This window comes from Condylura cristata, unplaced genomic scaffold (assembly GCF_000260355.1).
Source record: "Condylura cristata isolate star-nosed mole 26May11 unplaced genomic scaffold, ConCri1.0 scaffold00005, whole genome shotgun sequence".
Classification (NCBI taxonomy): domain Eukaryota; kingdom Metazoa; phylum Chordata; class Mammalia; order Eulipotyphla; family Talpidae; genus Condylura; species Condylura cristata.
Genome location: NW_004567106.1, coordinates 41,391,536 through 41,410,300, shown reverse-complemented (window position 1 = coordinate 41,410,300; position 18,765 = coordinate 41,391,536). Strand labels below are relative to the sequence as shown.

The following is an 18,765-nucleotide window of genomic DNA, read 5'->3' as shown; positions in this document are numbered from 1 at the left end:
TTGGAAAATTTTAAGTTGCTTTGCAAACATACTCTTAACAATTTTGTCAATTAGAAATATTCACAGGGCAAGTTAATTAGTTATATTTAGGGGAAATAAACTGAAGTTGAGAAGGAAAAGCTGAAAGAAGAGAATAAAAGTATACATTTCCTAATTTGTATCAATTCATAAAACTTAAGAGACAACCTGAAACTTGTGTTTCTACTGTTTTAGAAAGGCAACTTCCTTCTCTTGAAAATAAAATCTATTTAATAAATATTGCATAATATATTAAAACTGTCATTGTTCATGCACAATTTGGACATGGTTTTTTTTAAAATATAAAGTAATAATTCAAAACTTTAATTAATGCCAGTTGAAATGCAATGTCCGTATAGGTAAATGAGTTAAGATTATATTATTTTATTGTGAAGTAACATGAATCATTTATTTTGTAAAAAGTTAGAGAGAATACAAAAAGTCACATCCTTTATACAACTGTAATTATAATCTTGTGAACATTAAGAGCCAGTTGAGGGAGACTGAGGGGGGTAACCTCCAGTCTCTTAATATTAGGCTGGAATTGGCTAGGTGGGTAATTTTAGTTTACATGGAAATGTTCATTTCCATCTCTTCAGGTCACCTTGAGTAATGCAAAGTTCTTAAGCCTGGGCAACTATTCTGAATTTCTTCTCCCTTGTATTTCATGGGGCTAATTTGTGTAAAGAAAAGGAAAGGAGGATTTATTTTGAGCCTGTGGTAAAACCAGAACTATTCTTGTACTTTAAATTTGCATGAAAGAGATACTATTCCCATTTTACAGGCAGAAAAACCTAGGCTCCAGAGATAATGTAGGCTTATAAAAACTCATTGATTTGGAAGGCTCTCCCTGGTGGCACAATGGGTTAAAGCACCATTATGAAGCTCTCTGAAGCCACTGCAGCACGAGTTCAATACCTAGACAGGGGACTGACCCACATGGCATGGCAGACCTCTCCTGACCCATCTGCTGCTCCCCTCAACAGTGTATTTCAGTCAGTCTGCCTGTTCTGTTACCTACTCTGTCTCTGGTGAATCTTCTCACCCCCCACACTTCTGATCTGTACCCCAGTTCTGTAAGCATAAATAACTAAATCTTAAAACAAAAACAAAAACAAAACAAAACAACTCATCGATTTGGGTTTGGAATAGAATTTTCTTGACTAAATTTTCTCCCCTGAATAATGTGGGTCCCGCTGAGTTAAATGACACTTTAACTTTAAGAAAGGAATGGCTAGATTTGAAGCACTTTTGATATTGACCTTAACACAGTCGTTCTTGTGGTGTGTGTTTAGGGACATTTGTAATTGAAGCAGGAGAAATCCAATGATACTGGTTCTGTGGACTGGGAACAAATATAAGGGTGCTTCACATACAGTTCAACCAAATCTGCATCCAAATTATTTGACAGTTAACAGTTATTTCTGTGGCATTTTGTAAAAGACTATGGTGGCTTGCTAAACAGCACTCCTCCAAATGCTAATATTAGAATCCAGTAGTAGGAGGAGACTTTTTTCCTGCCACACAGACTTGTGCTCAAACTCTAAAAATGCATAGAGCTATGAGAAATGCACAGTACACAATGGTTTCAGTATTTTCAACCATATTGTGTGAGGTGGAAGTATGTTTTTATTTTTGGTAGCAGTGCCATCCTTCAAATTAAAAAAACAAAATAATTGTTTCAGAGTCAATTGAATGAGTGATTAACACTTATTTATACTAAAGCCTTTGGGATACTCTCTTGACCCCCCCCCCCAATGAAAAAAAAAAAAATTTCAGTTCCTCCTCTAGCCTGAACATAACTTAAAGCAATTGATTTCACTTGACTTCTTCTTATAGTTGATCAAGGCATTAACTTTATGTACCTATGAGAACAGATCTGAAGAAGATACATAAACTTACAGATCTGGGCCCTCCTTGGTGGCACTGCAAATTGGCCGCAGCCTCTTTGGTTTGAGTTCAATCCCCCACCACAGAGGTGATCCACATGGAGCTGTATATCTCTCCTGAACTGCCCACTGCTCCCCTCAACATTGTATTTTGTTGATATGCCTGTTCTGCTCCCTACTCTGTCTCTGGTGAATCCTCTCACCCCCTGCACCTCTGTCCTGTACCCCAGTTCTGTATGCATAAATAAATAAATCTTAAAAAAAAAACCTTACAGATCTATATCATTCACACATTCATATGCACATACATTCATCATAGCATGCACACATATAAAACATAGCTAAAATATTTACAAATAAAATATTTGGTAATAATAATAGACAACTTATGGTTTTCAATTTAGAAAGGTATAAAATGTGCAACTTTAAAAGGACTATAGTAAAATTTCTGCTTCCAGGTAAGGCAGAATGAGAAGCTTATAACCTATGAGAATTCAAAATAAATCTATAGTCAATGTAAAAATAAGCATTTAACGGGATCAGAAAACTGCTAATGTAACAAAGTCTTGATAATTTAAGATTTTGAAGAGGTGTGCACCCTGGAGATATGAGGCAAGAATCTGCAGCTGGTTTGGTTGATTCTAGGATCAGGGAAGGCTCCAGACTTGGCTTGAGAAAAGGCCACTGTTAGAGAAACTAGCAGAGAGTTGAAAAGCCTTGAGAGATTAGAGTGATAAAACATTGACTAGAAAGATCTCAAACAACAGTCAATTATCTCATAATGCCATTTGTCACATTCTGAAGCTGCAAAATCTGAATTAAAAACAAAATTAAAACCACCAATTTTCATGAGAAGAAATTTTTTAAAATATTGGTGTTCAAGGCTTGCCAAGGGGAAGAACATACTAGGCCAGGGTTCATACTCTGGCATAAATCTAGACTGCCCTTATATTTTCTATGACTCACATTAAGTACAGTTTGCACACTTTTAAGAAAAAATGGGAAAAAAAATCCAACTTTTCTTCTGTGAAACTGTTTGAAATTCAGGTTTCTGTATCCATTAACAGGATTTTATCAGAATATTTCCATACCCTTTATTTACATAATAACTTCTCCCACTTTTTGTACAACCATGAGTAGTTGCAAGAAACTATGTAACCTGCAAAATCTAAAATATTTATTGTGGTCTTTTAGAGAAAATGTTTGCTGCGCTGCATTTGAAAACCCTGATGGACAAACACTCTTAAGAACTGGAGCAAATCAGAGATTGGGTCTTATCATACTCTACCTAACTTCATTTTGGCTCAGCTCCAGAATGGATTAAGGTAACTATTTTCCACACTATCTCCCTGGGGTAAGAAGGATTATTTTTATGGGACAAAGATATTACCAATTTGAGCTGCTGTACTTTTCATACACATTTACACCTATTCTAGCATTCAGAAAGCTACTCTACTTTGTTTGGTCTGCATTTAATTGTGACACAAATAAAGAAGCTTGATTTAACTATTAAGCTCAACAGCAATCTATTAACAATTTTAATTTTGTAATTTAAACAAAGTAAAAATAAAACAGAAGTAGCAATATTACTAAAAAGTATTTTTCTTGACTAGAAAACTTAAAATGTGCCTGCAATAACTGAATTCTAACTACCTAGATGGTAATTTACATTATTCCATATATTACTGAAATGATTTATTTATATTATAAATCATATATTATAAATCATTTACAAAATAAATGATTTATAGATTTTATTCCATAAACTACTGAAATGATTTATAATATAAATAAATCATTTCAGTAGTTTATGGAATAAAATCTATAAATCATTTATTTTGTAAAAAATGAAAATAGTCATCAGCCAGTTATAAGTCACTTTGAGTTACAGACTAAATTCTAGGATCATTTCTCAATGACACATGCCTATAAATCCTGGCATCATCATGTTTTAGGCATCTACCATCTTGAGAAGACAGACAAGTACAGATATGGGAAAAACTGATAACATTGAAATATATAATTATTCATTGTGTTATGCTTACATCTCTCCTAGGACTTTAGGACTGGACTTGAATAGCTTTTTATAATGAAAAGAACAACTCAAAGGAATAAGATAGCTGAGAAGTACAATATGTCACAGAACTGGAAAATTGTTAAATTCACTTTAATTAGAATATACGAAGGTTTTATGTATGTGGCATAAGTAAATTTTAACCCTCAGATATTACAGATCAAGCTATTTAAATTTAATGAGCTATCACAAATTTCAACACATATTTTATTAGGATGTCAATGAAATATAACCTAATTGTTCTAAAAAATCCAGGTCACTTAGTTTTATGGGATTCAGTTATGTCCAGTTACATTATTATAAAGAAGTTACAGGTAAAGCAATGCATATAAATTAAATATAGTGATTAAAAAACTGAATTTTTATACTTTTAAATTTATATATATAAATCAGAGTCTAATTTTTATTTAATTCAGTGGCATAGCTAATCTCTTATGAAGTTTCCTGATAATACAGGATGAGCAATATTATATAATTATTATTTGAGAAAGCTCAAATTAAAGTTAAAGCACATTTAGGGTTAGAGATTTTAACAAATGTTGACTTTTTAAAAACTTTTCAAAGAGTCTAAAAACTCTTCATTACTTTTTTCACCTTCTAGAGTTTCTTAATGACAGGCATCTGAACAGGCTCTAGTAATTTGACCAGATAAAGGCTATGAATGTGGTCAAGAAATAAATCTTCAGGAGAGTATGCTATTTTTAGATAAATTATAAGTACTCTGACATTCAACTCAATATTTCAAAAAATTCAAAGTATCATTAGATTTCAGCTACATAATTTACTAAGTTAAAATAAGATTCACATTTATCTAATTTCAACATTGTTTTAAAAATCCTTTACATACATAAAACAGTCAATTTTAAGCAAGTTAAAATATGAACACTAGAATATATGAGCTAGAAAATATGAATGCTAATCCAGCATATCCATACACTTTGTCATTAGCTATTTTACTTGTATGCATTGATCTTTACATCAGCGGTACCTTAGTAACTACTAGAATGCTATACTACTGAACGCAAAAATCAAATTATTACTTCCAATGCCAAACACTGTTTCTCTATAGATCATAAGTGATTCCAATGAAAAGATCCGAGTTCTCAGAGACACAGCTTGCAAACAAAAAGTCCTGAGTAGGTGGCGGAAAAGCCAGGCCAGGAGTCAAACAGAACCAACAGAGATGACAGAGATGTGGTATCCGGCAGTCTCCTCAGAGAGAAAAAGAGCCACATGGCACTGCTGAAATGCCGAGTAATTCTCGCTCCTATCTGAGCACTAAATATTACTGCTTTAAAACAGTTGCAACTAGATTATTGCTTTGTTAGGTGAAATCTCTTTCAAGAAACACAAACATTCTCAAAGTGCAATACTGAAACACCATAAAAACTTAATAACCTACCATTTTCTTTGCACTCTTCTGGAGGTTTAGCCTTTTTCGCAAGTCGTGGATCCAGCCATGATGTTGTCTTTGTGTTATGGCTGAAAAGAAAAGAGATCACTCTGAACAGACACATACTGAAAGGAATCAAGTTTATTCCTTAAGAAAAAAAAGGGGGGTTAGTCCAACAAAATTGCAATCGATACACTTAATTTGCTTACTGGTTCTAAGTAGCCCTGAAGGAGGTGTAAGAGTAATTGTGCAAGGCAGCTGTAAATTTGGCAACCTCAGCTCCCTGTCCTCAAAGCAGCTATTTTTATTAAAATCAACTAGAATCTTGCCAAGTTAACCTCATTGAAAATGCAGAACTCATCCAGAGCAAAAGGAATTTATTACAAATACAGGATTCTCCAGTTGGAAGAGCACAGTTCGCCAGCTCTGATACTGATTTCTGAGTTTTGCAAAAGAATTATTTTCATCTTAAACCTACCCTTTTCATAAATAGTTGTTTTGTTACTCTCTAACTACAGACCCTGCAGAGGCAGTACAAAAGTGATGCAAATTACAGCATGTTCTTGGGATTCCTACATTTTCTCAAAAACAGATTAATAGCAATTTCATTAACCCACATTTAGCTAACTTCTATCTAAATACTTTCCATCCTAGAAAGGTAGGGAATAAAATTTTGGTTTGTAATGTTTCTGGAATTAAATTTCTGGAATTAATTATAATTTTAATGACATTTTTATTTTGAAAAGGATTTTTTTTATATATATACCTTTTGCCAGAAATTTAAAAAGCAAAGGAGAGTAGTTCTTCTTGCAGTGTTTCCTAAATATGTCCTGGAATCACCAGGTGCACATATTAACACAGCATGTTTAGGGTCCTCAATGAACTACCAAATCAAACTCTTTGAGGTGGGACTACAAAGGCCATCCAAGCATGCCAGGGGCTTCTTATGCACATTCTAATTTAAGAACCACTCAATGGCTCAAATCTTTACTGTGTATAGCTGTCTCAAGTGATCTCATTTACCAATGGACAAATTTTCAAGGATGTGACATTTATGAGCCCTTTGGAAAAAGAATGAACAAAGTGAACAGGTGTGGAAACGAATGAAGTTTATGCAGGAAATAGTTAGAAGGCTAATGAATGGAACAACAAAGTGAAGTGGAAAATAGGCTGAAAATATAAATTATGTCAGAAATAGGGATATCTAAACACAATTGTAAGGAAATCACAATGCTAATAACATCAATTTCAATCACTATCTTTCTTCAATGAAATTTAGTTACATCTTATTGTAACAGACTGCAAATGTCAGCTAGATAATCTGGTAATCTTTACTTAAAATGCAGAAATCCTCTTAGCAAATTTCATAGCCAGCTTCTAAATACTAAGGTGCCTACCTAATGAGAAAATTTCAAGGCAGGAAGCAGAGAGGGTGAAGTCAAGATGGGCAGCAGAGGAAACAATTTCAAGGTGTTAAGCATTCTTCAAAAAGCATGTTCTGGATATTCATCCCACCTGCACATATGAAGAGCCATCCCGGATTTGAGAACTGAGACATTAGGATTCTTGGGTCATGAAGTCTTTACCCCTGTGAAGACCCCTTTTATTTCTGACTTTCATATGGGAAAAAGGAAGGCATCTCCACACTTTGCTCACATTAGAAACTTTTCAATGATAGGTGCCTCTGAGCAGAGTTCTAATTATTTGATCAGAGGAAGTCTGTGAATTTGGTCAAATTATAAATCATCAAGAGTGCCAACCAGCTTTTATTTTCTCCCAACTTGACCTTTGTCAAGTCTGAGAGTGCTTAATTATCATGTTTCAGAAAGATGTAAAGTAGTACAGACACTTTCACCTCATTCTGGTCTTCAGTTGTAGTCAGGTCAATATCACAATATAACCTAGTTTTTTCCTCTGAATTAAAAGATGTGACACCCATGGATGGAGATTATGACTGTCCTAAATGTGAGGGTCCCTTAAAAAAGCTCTTTATAGACATGTTTCAGTTCAGTGTGTGTGTGTGTGTGTGTGTGTGTGTGTGTGTGTGTGGTATGTCCATTTCTATGTGTTAGGGAGAAATGTTTTGAGAATGGCAAAGAAAATAAATTTCCATTCTCTTTATTCACATCTGCTTTTTCCAAATCCTTCCCCCATTTTGAAAAAAAGTCATTCCTAGGTTTCTAAGACATTCTCAACAAAAGCAAACACATCTATGGAGAAGTATTAAGGGGCCATTACTAAACCACAGCAGGGAGTCAAATTACCATTTCTATACCATACCACCAGGGTTTCAAGTAATGTCTAATTTAGTAGAGGACTGTGAATTTCCTAAGCTTTCCCGAGTTTATATAAAGCATTTCATTACAGGATGATTTTTTTTTTTTTTGGGTTGAACAGCCCAGCATTAATAGTATGTCACTTTAATAAATCTTGACAGATTGAGTCTCTTATAGTTAACAGCCTTTTAAGCTGATCCTCTGAAATGATTCTGAAGGAAATGTGGGTAGCAGTTACCTCCAGTAATTATCCTAAGCATCACATGAAGACATGGCAAAGCATTTTTTCAACAGTGACTCTGCCAGCCTTGTAATTTGCATTCTTGTTTAAGGTGTGGTGCAAAGGGGATGTTTTCAATGCCACTGGGAGATAGCAGGCCAAGTGGCTTTTCCACTTTTCTTAAATTATATATTTTTAAACCTCAACAATTCCATTTGAAAATAAGATTAAACATTGGGCAGGAAGCTGTGTAGCAAATGGGACCATTGAGGGATTTTTCACAATCTGATTAGCATATTTTCTCACATGTGAGGATGAGTCTTCCTTGTACTTGTACTGACAGAGTAGATTCAAAATCAGTGTCAGTTGGGTGGGTCACCAATGGCAGAAAAGTAAAATACTATTGTTATATATCATATTTCCATTCTGGTTTCTTCAATAGAGACACATACATATAGAAAGGTTGCATTTTACAAAGAAAGTTTCTTTGTAAGAAACTTCTTTTTCTAGCTGGGGAATGGAACAGCTATTTTTTAGGGACTTTGAGTCACAATAATATACTACTTTATGTATTTCTGTGAGTAAAGTTAAAGTGATGATCATGAAAAGTGTAACTCCAAGTGGAGAAAAGCCAGTAGCTATTCAAGTTCAATCAATGTCATATTAAAAATCTGGATGAAAACTTAAAAAAAAAAGGGGGGGGGGAGGTCTATTCCAAACCCTGATGTTAAACTGTCTCCTGAGTCTTCCAAAAAGCTGGAACAAACCAGAAGTGAAGTTTCATTCAATTCTGCAATTCTGGTTTAAATTCACATCAGAGTGAACTTGAGGACATGTAATAGGATGACTTACAATGAATCAGACACCTGATATTTTGTAAACTTAACCTATGCCAAACTGACAAAAGTAGTAGGTTCAATACTAGCATCTTATCTTTTGAAGAAACATTTTTCTTGCATAGCAAATACTTCAAATGGGAATACTGCTGACATGGCATAGCATGCAGAGTTATTCTCAAGATCTGGTAACATTCCCTGATTATCTACACTGTTAAGAACCCTCCAATGCATCATCTCATTTAATGCTAATGAGTCTTACTGGCTGATTTTTTTTTTAAGATTTATTTATGTACATAAGAACTGGGGTACAGGCCAAAGATGCAGGGATGAGAGGATTCACCTGAGACAGAGTAGGGAGCAGAACAGGCAGATGTACTCTAATACACTGCTTTAGGGGAGCAGAGGTGGGACAGGAGAGGTCTGCTGTGCCTTGTAGGTCAGCTCCCTGGCTGGGGATGAAACTTGTGCTACAGTGCAGTGCCTATGGATAGCTTCATGTACTGTGCTTTAACCCCCTCCATCACCATAGAGGCCCTGATTGAATATTTTAAAATCTACCTGACAGAGAGACAAAAAACAAAAGTTGAGAAAAGCTGGATAACTCGTCCAAAGTTACACAGCCAGTTATGGAAAGTGAAAGAGCCAGAATTAAACTCAGGTAGAAGTGATTCCTAAGTTCAAAGCTTTTTAATCATCTGAAACAGGAGGTATTCTGAACCTAACACTTTGCTTTTTATACCGAAGTACTTTATTTCAGCTCCTCAAGGGATAATCAAAGACCCTTTTCCTAGTGTCACTGTCAATGGTTTAGAAACTGTGGCCTTTACGTCTTATTTGAAGATGGCAATCACTGCTTATAGTCCTTTGTCTTGAATGCCTGATACTTAGTAGGATTATTTTCAATAGCATGTCCATATATAGATGAAAGAGAGAACATTGTTGAGGAGATAAGATCACTGGAAATATTTTCTCCTGTAAATGTGAATGCTTTATTAAAATTACTTTCAAATTAAATTTCTTTATTTAACTGAAAAATTCTTCAGGACAAAGTCTTAAAAATTCTGATTTATATATTCTACATGTGAATATTAAGTCTAGAAGTTTTGCTAGATAATTAGGATAATAAAAATGTTATCAAGAGGGTGGTGTATTTATTAGGAGCAAAACATAAAATTTTCATATGGATCATTGCTTATTCAACCCTCCATTCTATTTTCTCATTTACTCAAAGTTTTCCTTACCCCTTATCCATTTCCTATGTACAATGAGTGCACTGAGGATCCTCAAAGGTGACTTAAGTTGGTCCTAACTTTAAACATGTCCTCCTTTCCTTTCTCTTCTCTTTCTGGTTCCTGTCCCTCTATTTTCTCCCTACCTTTATATTGCTACCTAGATAAAAGTAGTAATTTTACTACTGTACAAATATTGGATATTGTTTCTTAACTGAAATTTTATTTGTGGAATATGAAATTCGTATTAAACATACGCCTTTCCTTTGTTCCACTTCTAAAATTAGTAAAATACTTAAAAAAAAAATGATAAATACATTTGAATTTAAAAAGATCTCCTGAAAAGCCAATTCTGAGTCTCCAATTTTAACTGATAGTTATGCTATGTATTCATTTGGGGAAATATTTTGCCAGAAGAATAATATGAAATTGATATCAATGATAGTTTATTTCACGAAGTATAATCATTTGAACTAGGTAAACAAATTCCAGAAAAACATTTGAAGAGTCCATTAAGCAATGCAAACGTGTTGGCAGTTAAAATTTTATGACTGGCCCTCCCTGGTTAAGATGCAGCACTGCAAGCTATCAGCAGCTGCTTCCGTTCTAGTTCAATGAGTGGCACCTGGAGGTGACCCACATGGCAAGGCAGGCCTCTACTTTCTCACCCGCTGCTCCCCTCAGCAGTGTACTTTGTTGATCTGCCTGTTCTGCTTCCCACTCTGACTCTGGTAAATCCTCTCACTGCCCCTGCACCTCTGGCCTGTACCCCAGTTCTGTATGCATAAATAAATAAATCTTTAACAACAACAATAAAAAATTATGGCTAGTAGTAGTCATGCCGGTCCAAGAACAATAAAATCAATAATATTAAAAAATTGTTGACTCAAAGTTATGTATTTTACAAATACTAGGTTTGTTTTTTTTTTTTGCCTTTTTAACATCTCTTCATTTTTACTGATTGATTAAATTGGTTTTCTTACTAACATTTACTTTTTTTTTAACATCTCCCACCACCATAACACTCACGAACAATCGGCATATTCCCTTGTAATCTTACCTCCCCTTTTAGATTCCCTCCTTCTGTAACAGGGTGGTCCCTAGAAAAAAGGGAAGTTCCAGGTTCCCTTCCCCACCCAGAAGGAGGGTGGAACTGAGAAGAAAAAGAAGAGAATGAAGCTGGATGGAGAAGGAGGAGACCTAAGGAAGCCACATGGAGCAGCAAGCATGTGATGAAGAAACCGTGCTTGTTTCCTGACCCTGGACTGGTTAAGTCAGATGTGGGTGAGATACCTGTAGGGAGGTGACTATGGCAGTGTTTACACTGATTTTGATTTTGCTCTTTTACTCCCAGATTTGTCTGGCCATTTCTGACCCTTTTCCATGGGTCCCGGCCAGAAGGTGCTTTAGTCTTGTGGTGGGCTTTCAGGCCTTGCTTTGGGCCAATCCCTTTTGGATTGAGTTTTGCCCATGAGGGGATGGGTAACTTCAGGTGTTTGATTTAGAAGTTATATTCTTTGTGTTCCATATTGTATATTTACTGTATTAAAATCCCTTTTCATTGAAGTTTTATGTTTTGTCTTGTTGCGGCAGATGGCAGAACCCACTTAGAGCAGGCAGATTTTGGGGGGCTTCAGGGGTTTCTCTCTCTCCCCTGTCATATAACAGAATTGGGGTGCCCTATAACACTTCCAGTTCCCCTCCTTCCTGCTTCAGTTCTATGGTCAGCTTGCTAGTTTTGACCTTTTTTGGGACCCTAACAAATGACTACCCTAGTCACCTAAATATATGTAAGTTGGGTACATTTTATAATGAAAAAATCCTTCCTCCTTATGAATCCATTTTAAAATCAATAAAATCCTCAGAAGTCATGTCATTTTCCAGCAAACTTTCTCTTCTTTCTATAACAAGTTACAGATAGAAGAATTACTAAAGGTAATAATCAGGCATGTCTAATGGATGGTAAACAGTGGAAACTTTCATCAGTAATCTATTGTTTCATAGTTTCACTATTTTCCCCATCTATACCTCAGTAATGAACATAAGTTATCAATGACCTCTGTAATAATCTGCTTCATAAATAACATTCCTAAAACTTTGGTTGAGCATATGAATATGTGAGTTTGCTATCATAGTATCTTTCATATGCTCAGAAAAAATTTTTAAAGAGAGTTTATTATAAATCATGTTTTGGATGTTGTAGGTGTGTGTTTTATACTATTTTGTCTAAAACACTTATCTTCTGTCTGGTGATTGCACCTGAATCTTGTGAAGCTCAGGAAGAAAACATATGAAGAAATATTCACTCTACCTACTGTTGTTGTAATATAGACTATAGAAAGTAAACAGAGCCCAGATTTTATGACTGGGGGAGACTTGCATGCCAAGCCATGAATGAGAATACAGTATGTTAGTGCTGCTTTATAAATATAAATATATATATATAAGTATATATATATATATATATATATGTGTGTGTGTGTATATTTAACCAATGCATTTCCCAAGTAATTTGTCTCCTTTTTAATAAATAAAAGTCTTACATTTCTGGAAATAGTAATTGAGGATTTACTTAAAACTTAAAGAGATATAGAAATAGCAACACGAGAAGAAACAGTTAAATTGCAAGTGTTGTTTAGAATTTACAATCAATCCAGACCTTACAAAGATTTAGAAAACTATGTACAGCCATGGCAATTTTTACAGAAGTGATTCTCATGTTCAAAAATCTGTGTTTGAAAATCTATAATTTAAAATGACATAGTGTTCACTGCCATTTGGGGAGATAGTAGTAAACAAATAGGTTCTTGTCATTTTGTTTTCTGCCAAAGCAATAGCAGTTCTTTTATGTCACTAACTAAACTGACTGAGGAAACAAAGAAGTAATTTAAATGGGATTCCCAAAGCATGTGAACCCAGATTAACCCTGTGTCAGCTCTCCTTTATGGAGCATTTAGCCTAAGGAATAGAGAGTTCCTGGCCACAAAACTTATAAAACAAATACTATTTGTAGTATAAAAGTTTACCTTTTATGCAGTCAATGTTTGTATTTTGGAGGTAGTTTGGAACAATGTCAATGGCTTTAAGGGATTAAAGAGCTATGAGTCCTTGTGAAGATTAATTTGTTCAAGGTTCCTCAGAATCTACAAAATGGGGGTACAACAAGTGTTTTATAGGGTGATCATGATAAATATGGGTAAAGCCAGCACCAAAGTGGATTAAGAGTAAGAGTCAGGCTATGTCCATGAAAGAACAAATCTCATGAGTTTTGTTGACTGCAGCAGTTCTAAGGTTTAAAATGGTTCTAGCATGCAGTATGCTCACTAAATGTTAAATAAATAGAATCAAGGCATCCTGGCTTTGTCAGTTCTTATATGATCAAGAGAAAATTACTTATTTAGTTTCTTCAGTATTATAAATTGAGAATTAAATGAGCACAATGTAAATACTTAATATACTAGGTATTATTATCAAGCTAACCTGAGCACAGCTTGAAAAATTTCAGATTCAAATTATTACTAATTTGAATTCAGAACTACTACTGTGTCTATTTTAAAATATAATACCAATGAGGTTGATGCTATGATTTAAGGAAACTTATGGGTTTAAACAATATTGGAAAGTCCTTTGAAAATTGCTAAATATAAGACAAAGTTCAAAGCATATTTGGGAAAGTGAATTCACTCTAATTCAATAATTTAAAATTATGTTGTTTAAAAACATTTCCTACGATGTTCACCTTTCCCCATTAAACATCACTACATATCTGCTTTTGTCACTCATCAAAGGAAGCAGTTCTGGAGATGGTGGAAAATATAATTGACCCATAATTTCTATATTGAGAACAACAATGAACACACTCTTATTTAATTCAGAGCTTGTAAAGTACTGAGACCTATGAACTATTTTATAGTACAGAGTAAACCAATAACTATTTAAAAACATTATTGCATAAAAGGTAAAAATGTGAAATTATTTGTTACCTTAATCCAAAACCCACTATATGTAGATAGATAGATAGATAGATAGATAGATAGATAGATAGATAGATAGATAGATAGATAGATAGAAGGATGTAAGGTAGACGCCCCAGTCCTGATAGCGTCTAATCATTTACTATATACATGAGCACAACTTCTGTCTTACAAAGTCTGCTTTTCCACAATCAGATACAATAAAACGAGGAAACTTTATTTTATAATCACCAAAAGTGAATGTTCTATAATTTCATTAATGAAAAGATAGTAAGAAAACTTCTTAATCAACATGTTATGTTGGTTTCCTTTTATTACTTCCATAGTCTTACTCCCTCTGTACTATATAATAAAAAAGGTGTAATCATCATTCTTATTCTGAGCATTGATGTGGTATGACCTCGCATTGTATTTTGACTTTTGGTCTGCAGTGGGGCCACACTGTACTTTTCAAAATAACAAAACTATGTATTTTGGTACAAAGAAATTTGAGGATTTTAAAATATTCTATATAATGTCTATTTTTCAATTAACAAATTAAAAATGTCTCTAGGTCATTGACTATAGCAATAGAAATAATGCAATAGATCTCACTCTTCTTCTTAAAGTTATAAGATTTGTCAAGGGTGAGCTGAAGTGATTCATTTTCTGCAAAACACTGCATTTCTCATCCACATTGGAGTCAAGCAGGGCACCAAGTAATTACCTGATTATGTATTCCCTTGGCCACATGTATCAAAGTTTCCACCTTCACTTGAGAATTAAATATTGGCATGTGGTAACATTTCAATTTCACAACTGAGTTCTGCCTATGGAGATCTAAGTCACAAATCACTCCAGGTTGGGAAAGGGAATCCAGTTTTAATATTTTTCTTCAATAATCAGAGTTTACACATTTTTACCCACTGTCAGCACTGAAAACTTCAGATTCCATTAATTTTTCTCTTTGAGGTTCATAAAGCTTTAAGGGACTAAGAGCTGTTTTTCATTTACAACATTTTTAGTCTTTGTTCTTCCTAATGAGCATTTTGATTCTATGCACATCAACAACTTAATTGTATGCTAAGATCATCAATTCAGGAGTTCATTTTTAAAAGTTGCTCTATTTTTAGAAGCTAAAGAAAAGGGAATTTTGAGTGTATTGTTAATAAAATACACTAAAAAATTAGTTTGGGAAAAAAGCAAAGAAAAGATTAGGTTGGAAAATTTTTTCCAAAAGTTCAGGCATGCCATAAAAATGACAAATAGAATGTAATTTATTAAAAGTAAATGTGATGAGGCCCTCCCTGGTGGCACAGCGGGTTAAAGCACTGCACTGAGAAGCTAAAGCCACTTCCTCATGAGTTCGATTCCCGCTTGCCCCAGAGGTGACCACATGGCGTGGCAGACCTCTCCTGACCCGCCCACTGCTCCCCTCAGCAGTGTACTTCCTCCATCTGCCTGTTCTGCTCCCCACTCTGTCTCTGGTGAAGTCTCTCACTGCCCCTGAGTCTCTGGCCTGTACCCCAGTTCTGTATGTACAAATAAATAAATCTTTAAAAAAAAAAAAAGTAAATGTGATGAACTTATACAAAAACTTCATTGACACCTGACCCAGGGTCAAAGGCTTAAAATACATTTTTAATCAGTAAGTATTCTGCTCTCAGTAGCTATATCCTATAAAACCACTGAACATAACTGTGAATGATTCCATCAACCTGATTTAAATGATGGGATTTATTCATTTGGGCAATAAGGAGATCTTGGAAAAGTAAGCATTTTCCCCATGATATCTAGAATATTTCTAATTCAATAATAACACACTTGAAAATTTTAATTTTTAGTTATGACTGCAACAAATTTTATAATCATTTCATTTAGACTTATAATCTGTATTCTTTAACTGTATTAAGGATTATCTCATTATTCTCTTATAAAGAACAGAGTCATTTTCTATTATTTACAATAAAATTCAATATTTGAATTTGGATGTTTCTTTTTTAGTTTTATATGTATGTATGTATGTATGTATGTAGGTGTATATACACACACACATTTTACATCATTCTTCATTTTGTACATTTTTTCAAATAGGCTGAAATCACCATGGACTTCACACAATTTGAATACTTTTCTATTTGCTATGTAATTGGTACATTGCTATGATCTTTTTGATAATGTTCAAAGAAATTCGTGGAACTTACTCAATGAAGTAGACTTCACCCTTCTCTGTATAGGCCATTTCCCAGTTATCAGGCAATGGGTCAGATTCCTCATTCTCTTCTGATTTAGTTGGTTTTACATCATCCATCTGTTCCTTCAGCTCCTCAGGCTGACTGTATACTGGTGCAGGATAAGGCTGGGATGGTGTCTCCTCTGAGGCACCTGTACCCTTTTCTTCAGGTTCACTGGATTCTACAAGAAAACAAGAACTTTTCATTAGCCACCACCATTACAATAACCTTCAAATACATGTGGAATGTGCTACATCAGAAAATAAAATCTGAGAGCAGTAGGAAATGCATAATTGCAAGTAGCTCTGGAAAGGATAATGATGCCAATTTTCACTCATTATTCATGTTTGTCTTTCAGCTAATTATTACTGATTACTAAATCAGAGGAATATTTCACAACACATATGTGATAGGCAGAAACATGACTTGCTAAGGATATGTCTGTCCTACTCCTGGGCCAAGAAAATATTACCTCAGTGGGTAAAAGATTTGTATTGCTCACTAAATTGAGGACCTTGGGATTGGAAGATATTTAATTCTTCAGGTGGTTCAATGGCTCCTTAAAATGTAAGGGGAAAGCAGAAAAAAGAGTGAGTAGTAGATATGATTGCTAAAGAATAATCAAAGAGATATACTGTTGATGGTTTTGAAGAGAGAAGAAGGGTAATAACCACAGCTAAGACATGTGCCTCTACAACTTGGTCAGCAAGGAATAGATTCTTCCTTACAGTCCGCAGATAAGAACATGACACCATAACATGACACCATGATTTTTTAGTCCATAAGACCCACCTCAAACTTCTAATCTAAAGGACAGTAAAACAGTAAATTTGCATTATTTTAATCCATGAAGTCTGTGGATTTTTTTTATAGAATCAATAGAAAAATAATACAACAGAGCAAAAAATTAGAGATATATACTTAAGAGAAATGATAACCAATTTGGAGGACAAAATAAAGGATTTCTTTATTTTTTTAAAGATTTATTTATTTATGCATACAGAGTTGGGGTACAGGCCAGAGATGTGGAAAGTGAGTGGATTCACCAGAGACACAGTGGGCAGCAGAACAGGCAAACTGATGAAGTACACTGCTGAGGGAAGTGGTGGACAAGACAGAAGAGGTCTGTTGTGCCATCTGTCACCCCCTTGGCCAGGTATTGAACTTACACTGAAGTAGCTGTGGATAGCTTCATAGTGCTGCACTTTAACCAGTTACACCATCAGGGAGGGCCCAAAAGTAAAGGATTTCAACATGCAAATTTTGTAAATTCTACAATGATGAAAAGAAAAATCATGGGAAAGAAATAATAACTCATAAGAAATCTGACAGTTACCTAAGATCAATAAACACTTCAGCCTACAGGTTGAAGTGGCTCACTAAATATGAGGCTAGATTCAAGAAGCACAAAGACCCATGAACAGTCTAGGTGAAATTTCCAAACTTCAATGTTAAAAAGCAATAGTAGGAACCTCTACACTGAAAAAAAAGAAAGAAAATGTGTTCACTTACAAAGAAAATAGAAATGGAAGATCATCAGAATTTTTACTTGTGATATTCTAAGCTTAAAAGACAGTAGGGTAAAATCTATAGTAAACTGAGAAAAAAAAGTATACCAATCTAAGAATTTAATTCTGTCACAATGTTACTTGTCTGTCTAGGCAAAAGAAAGTCTCTTTACCACATACACAGTTTCTGACTGTCTACTGCATGAGAATGACAGTGGAGGAATTATTCTAACCATATCATGATGAGCAGAGAACTCAAAATAAATAAGGCAGAAGATAATGTTGAGGGATTTCCTTAGGAAGGCAAGGTAGTGGCTGGGAGCTTAAGTCTGTAGGAAAATGTTTAGACTTAAGACTCTTTCTGGTTCATTCAAGGATTTAGCACCACTATCTTTAGATTTTTATCTATTTAGGTGGTGATAAGGAAACCATGGAAAAGTTCAAGAGAGCTGAGAGCAGGGTAGCCTGTGAACTACTTTTATCTAGAATCTTGGGAGGAATGCTTACTGGAGTGTGCCCCGAAATCTGTACTGGATGCTTAGAGCAGAGAAATAGTGGAGTAAAAACATTTGACAAATATTGATACCAAGATTCCCTGTGGCATGAATATTATACAGAAGCCTCAGTATGCTTTAGTTGGAGACTTGGGACATAAATAAGAATAGAGACCTAATCAGTCTACAGTGAGGGGCACTGTGGTTTTTGTCACAGAAGTTAATAGTGGGATGATTTAAACCAGGACATGGAAGGAGAGCACTGAAGACATAAAATGTCAGTGTGAGGATAAGGCAGTATGTTCCCAAATTCTATAGTAGTTTGGGAATATAATTAAAAACTATTAACATTAAAATATACATATACAAGCGCACATATATTTTGGCTCAGTAATCCTTTGAGAATGTATCTCCTGACATATATCTCCTGAGGGTATGTAAAGATATCCATGTAATAATATTTATTGCAGTTTTGTTTGTAATAGCAAAATCCTATAATGATTTGGATACCGATCAATAATAATGATTATATTGTATTGATCATCATCATTAAAAATTATATAGCTTAGGGCCCTCCCTGGTGGCGCAGCGGGGTAAAGCACAGCACTGAGAATCTAAAGCCGCTTCAGCATGAGTTC

At 34.6% G+C, this 18,765-nt stretch overlaps 1 protein-coding gene across 3 annotated transcripts in view; it reads right to left on the bottom strand.

The window, feature by feature from the left end:
- MAGI2 (membrane associated guanylate kinase, WW and PDZ domain containing 2) overlaps nucleotides 1-18,765 on the bottom strand; it is a 458,519-nt gene that overhangs the window by 338,597 nt on the left and 101,157 nt on the right. For all 3 annotated transcript variants that reach the window (XM_012720830.1, XM_012720831.1, XM_012720832.1), the window contains exons 3-4: nucleotides 16,096-16,306; nucleotides 5,384-5,463 (exon numbers count right to left, since the gene is read on the bottom strand). In XM_012720830.1, coding sequence (XP_012576284.1) covers nucleotides 5,384-5,463; nucleotides 16,096-16,306 — 291 coding nt within the window. The remainder of the gene's footprint in view (nucleotides 1-5,383; nucleotides 5,464-16,095; nucleotides 16,307-18,765) is intronic.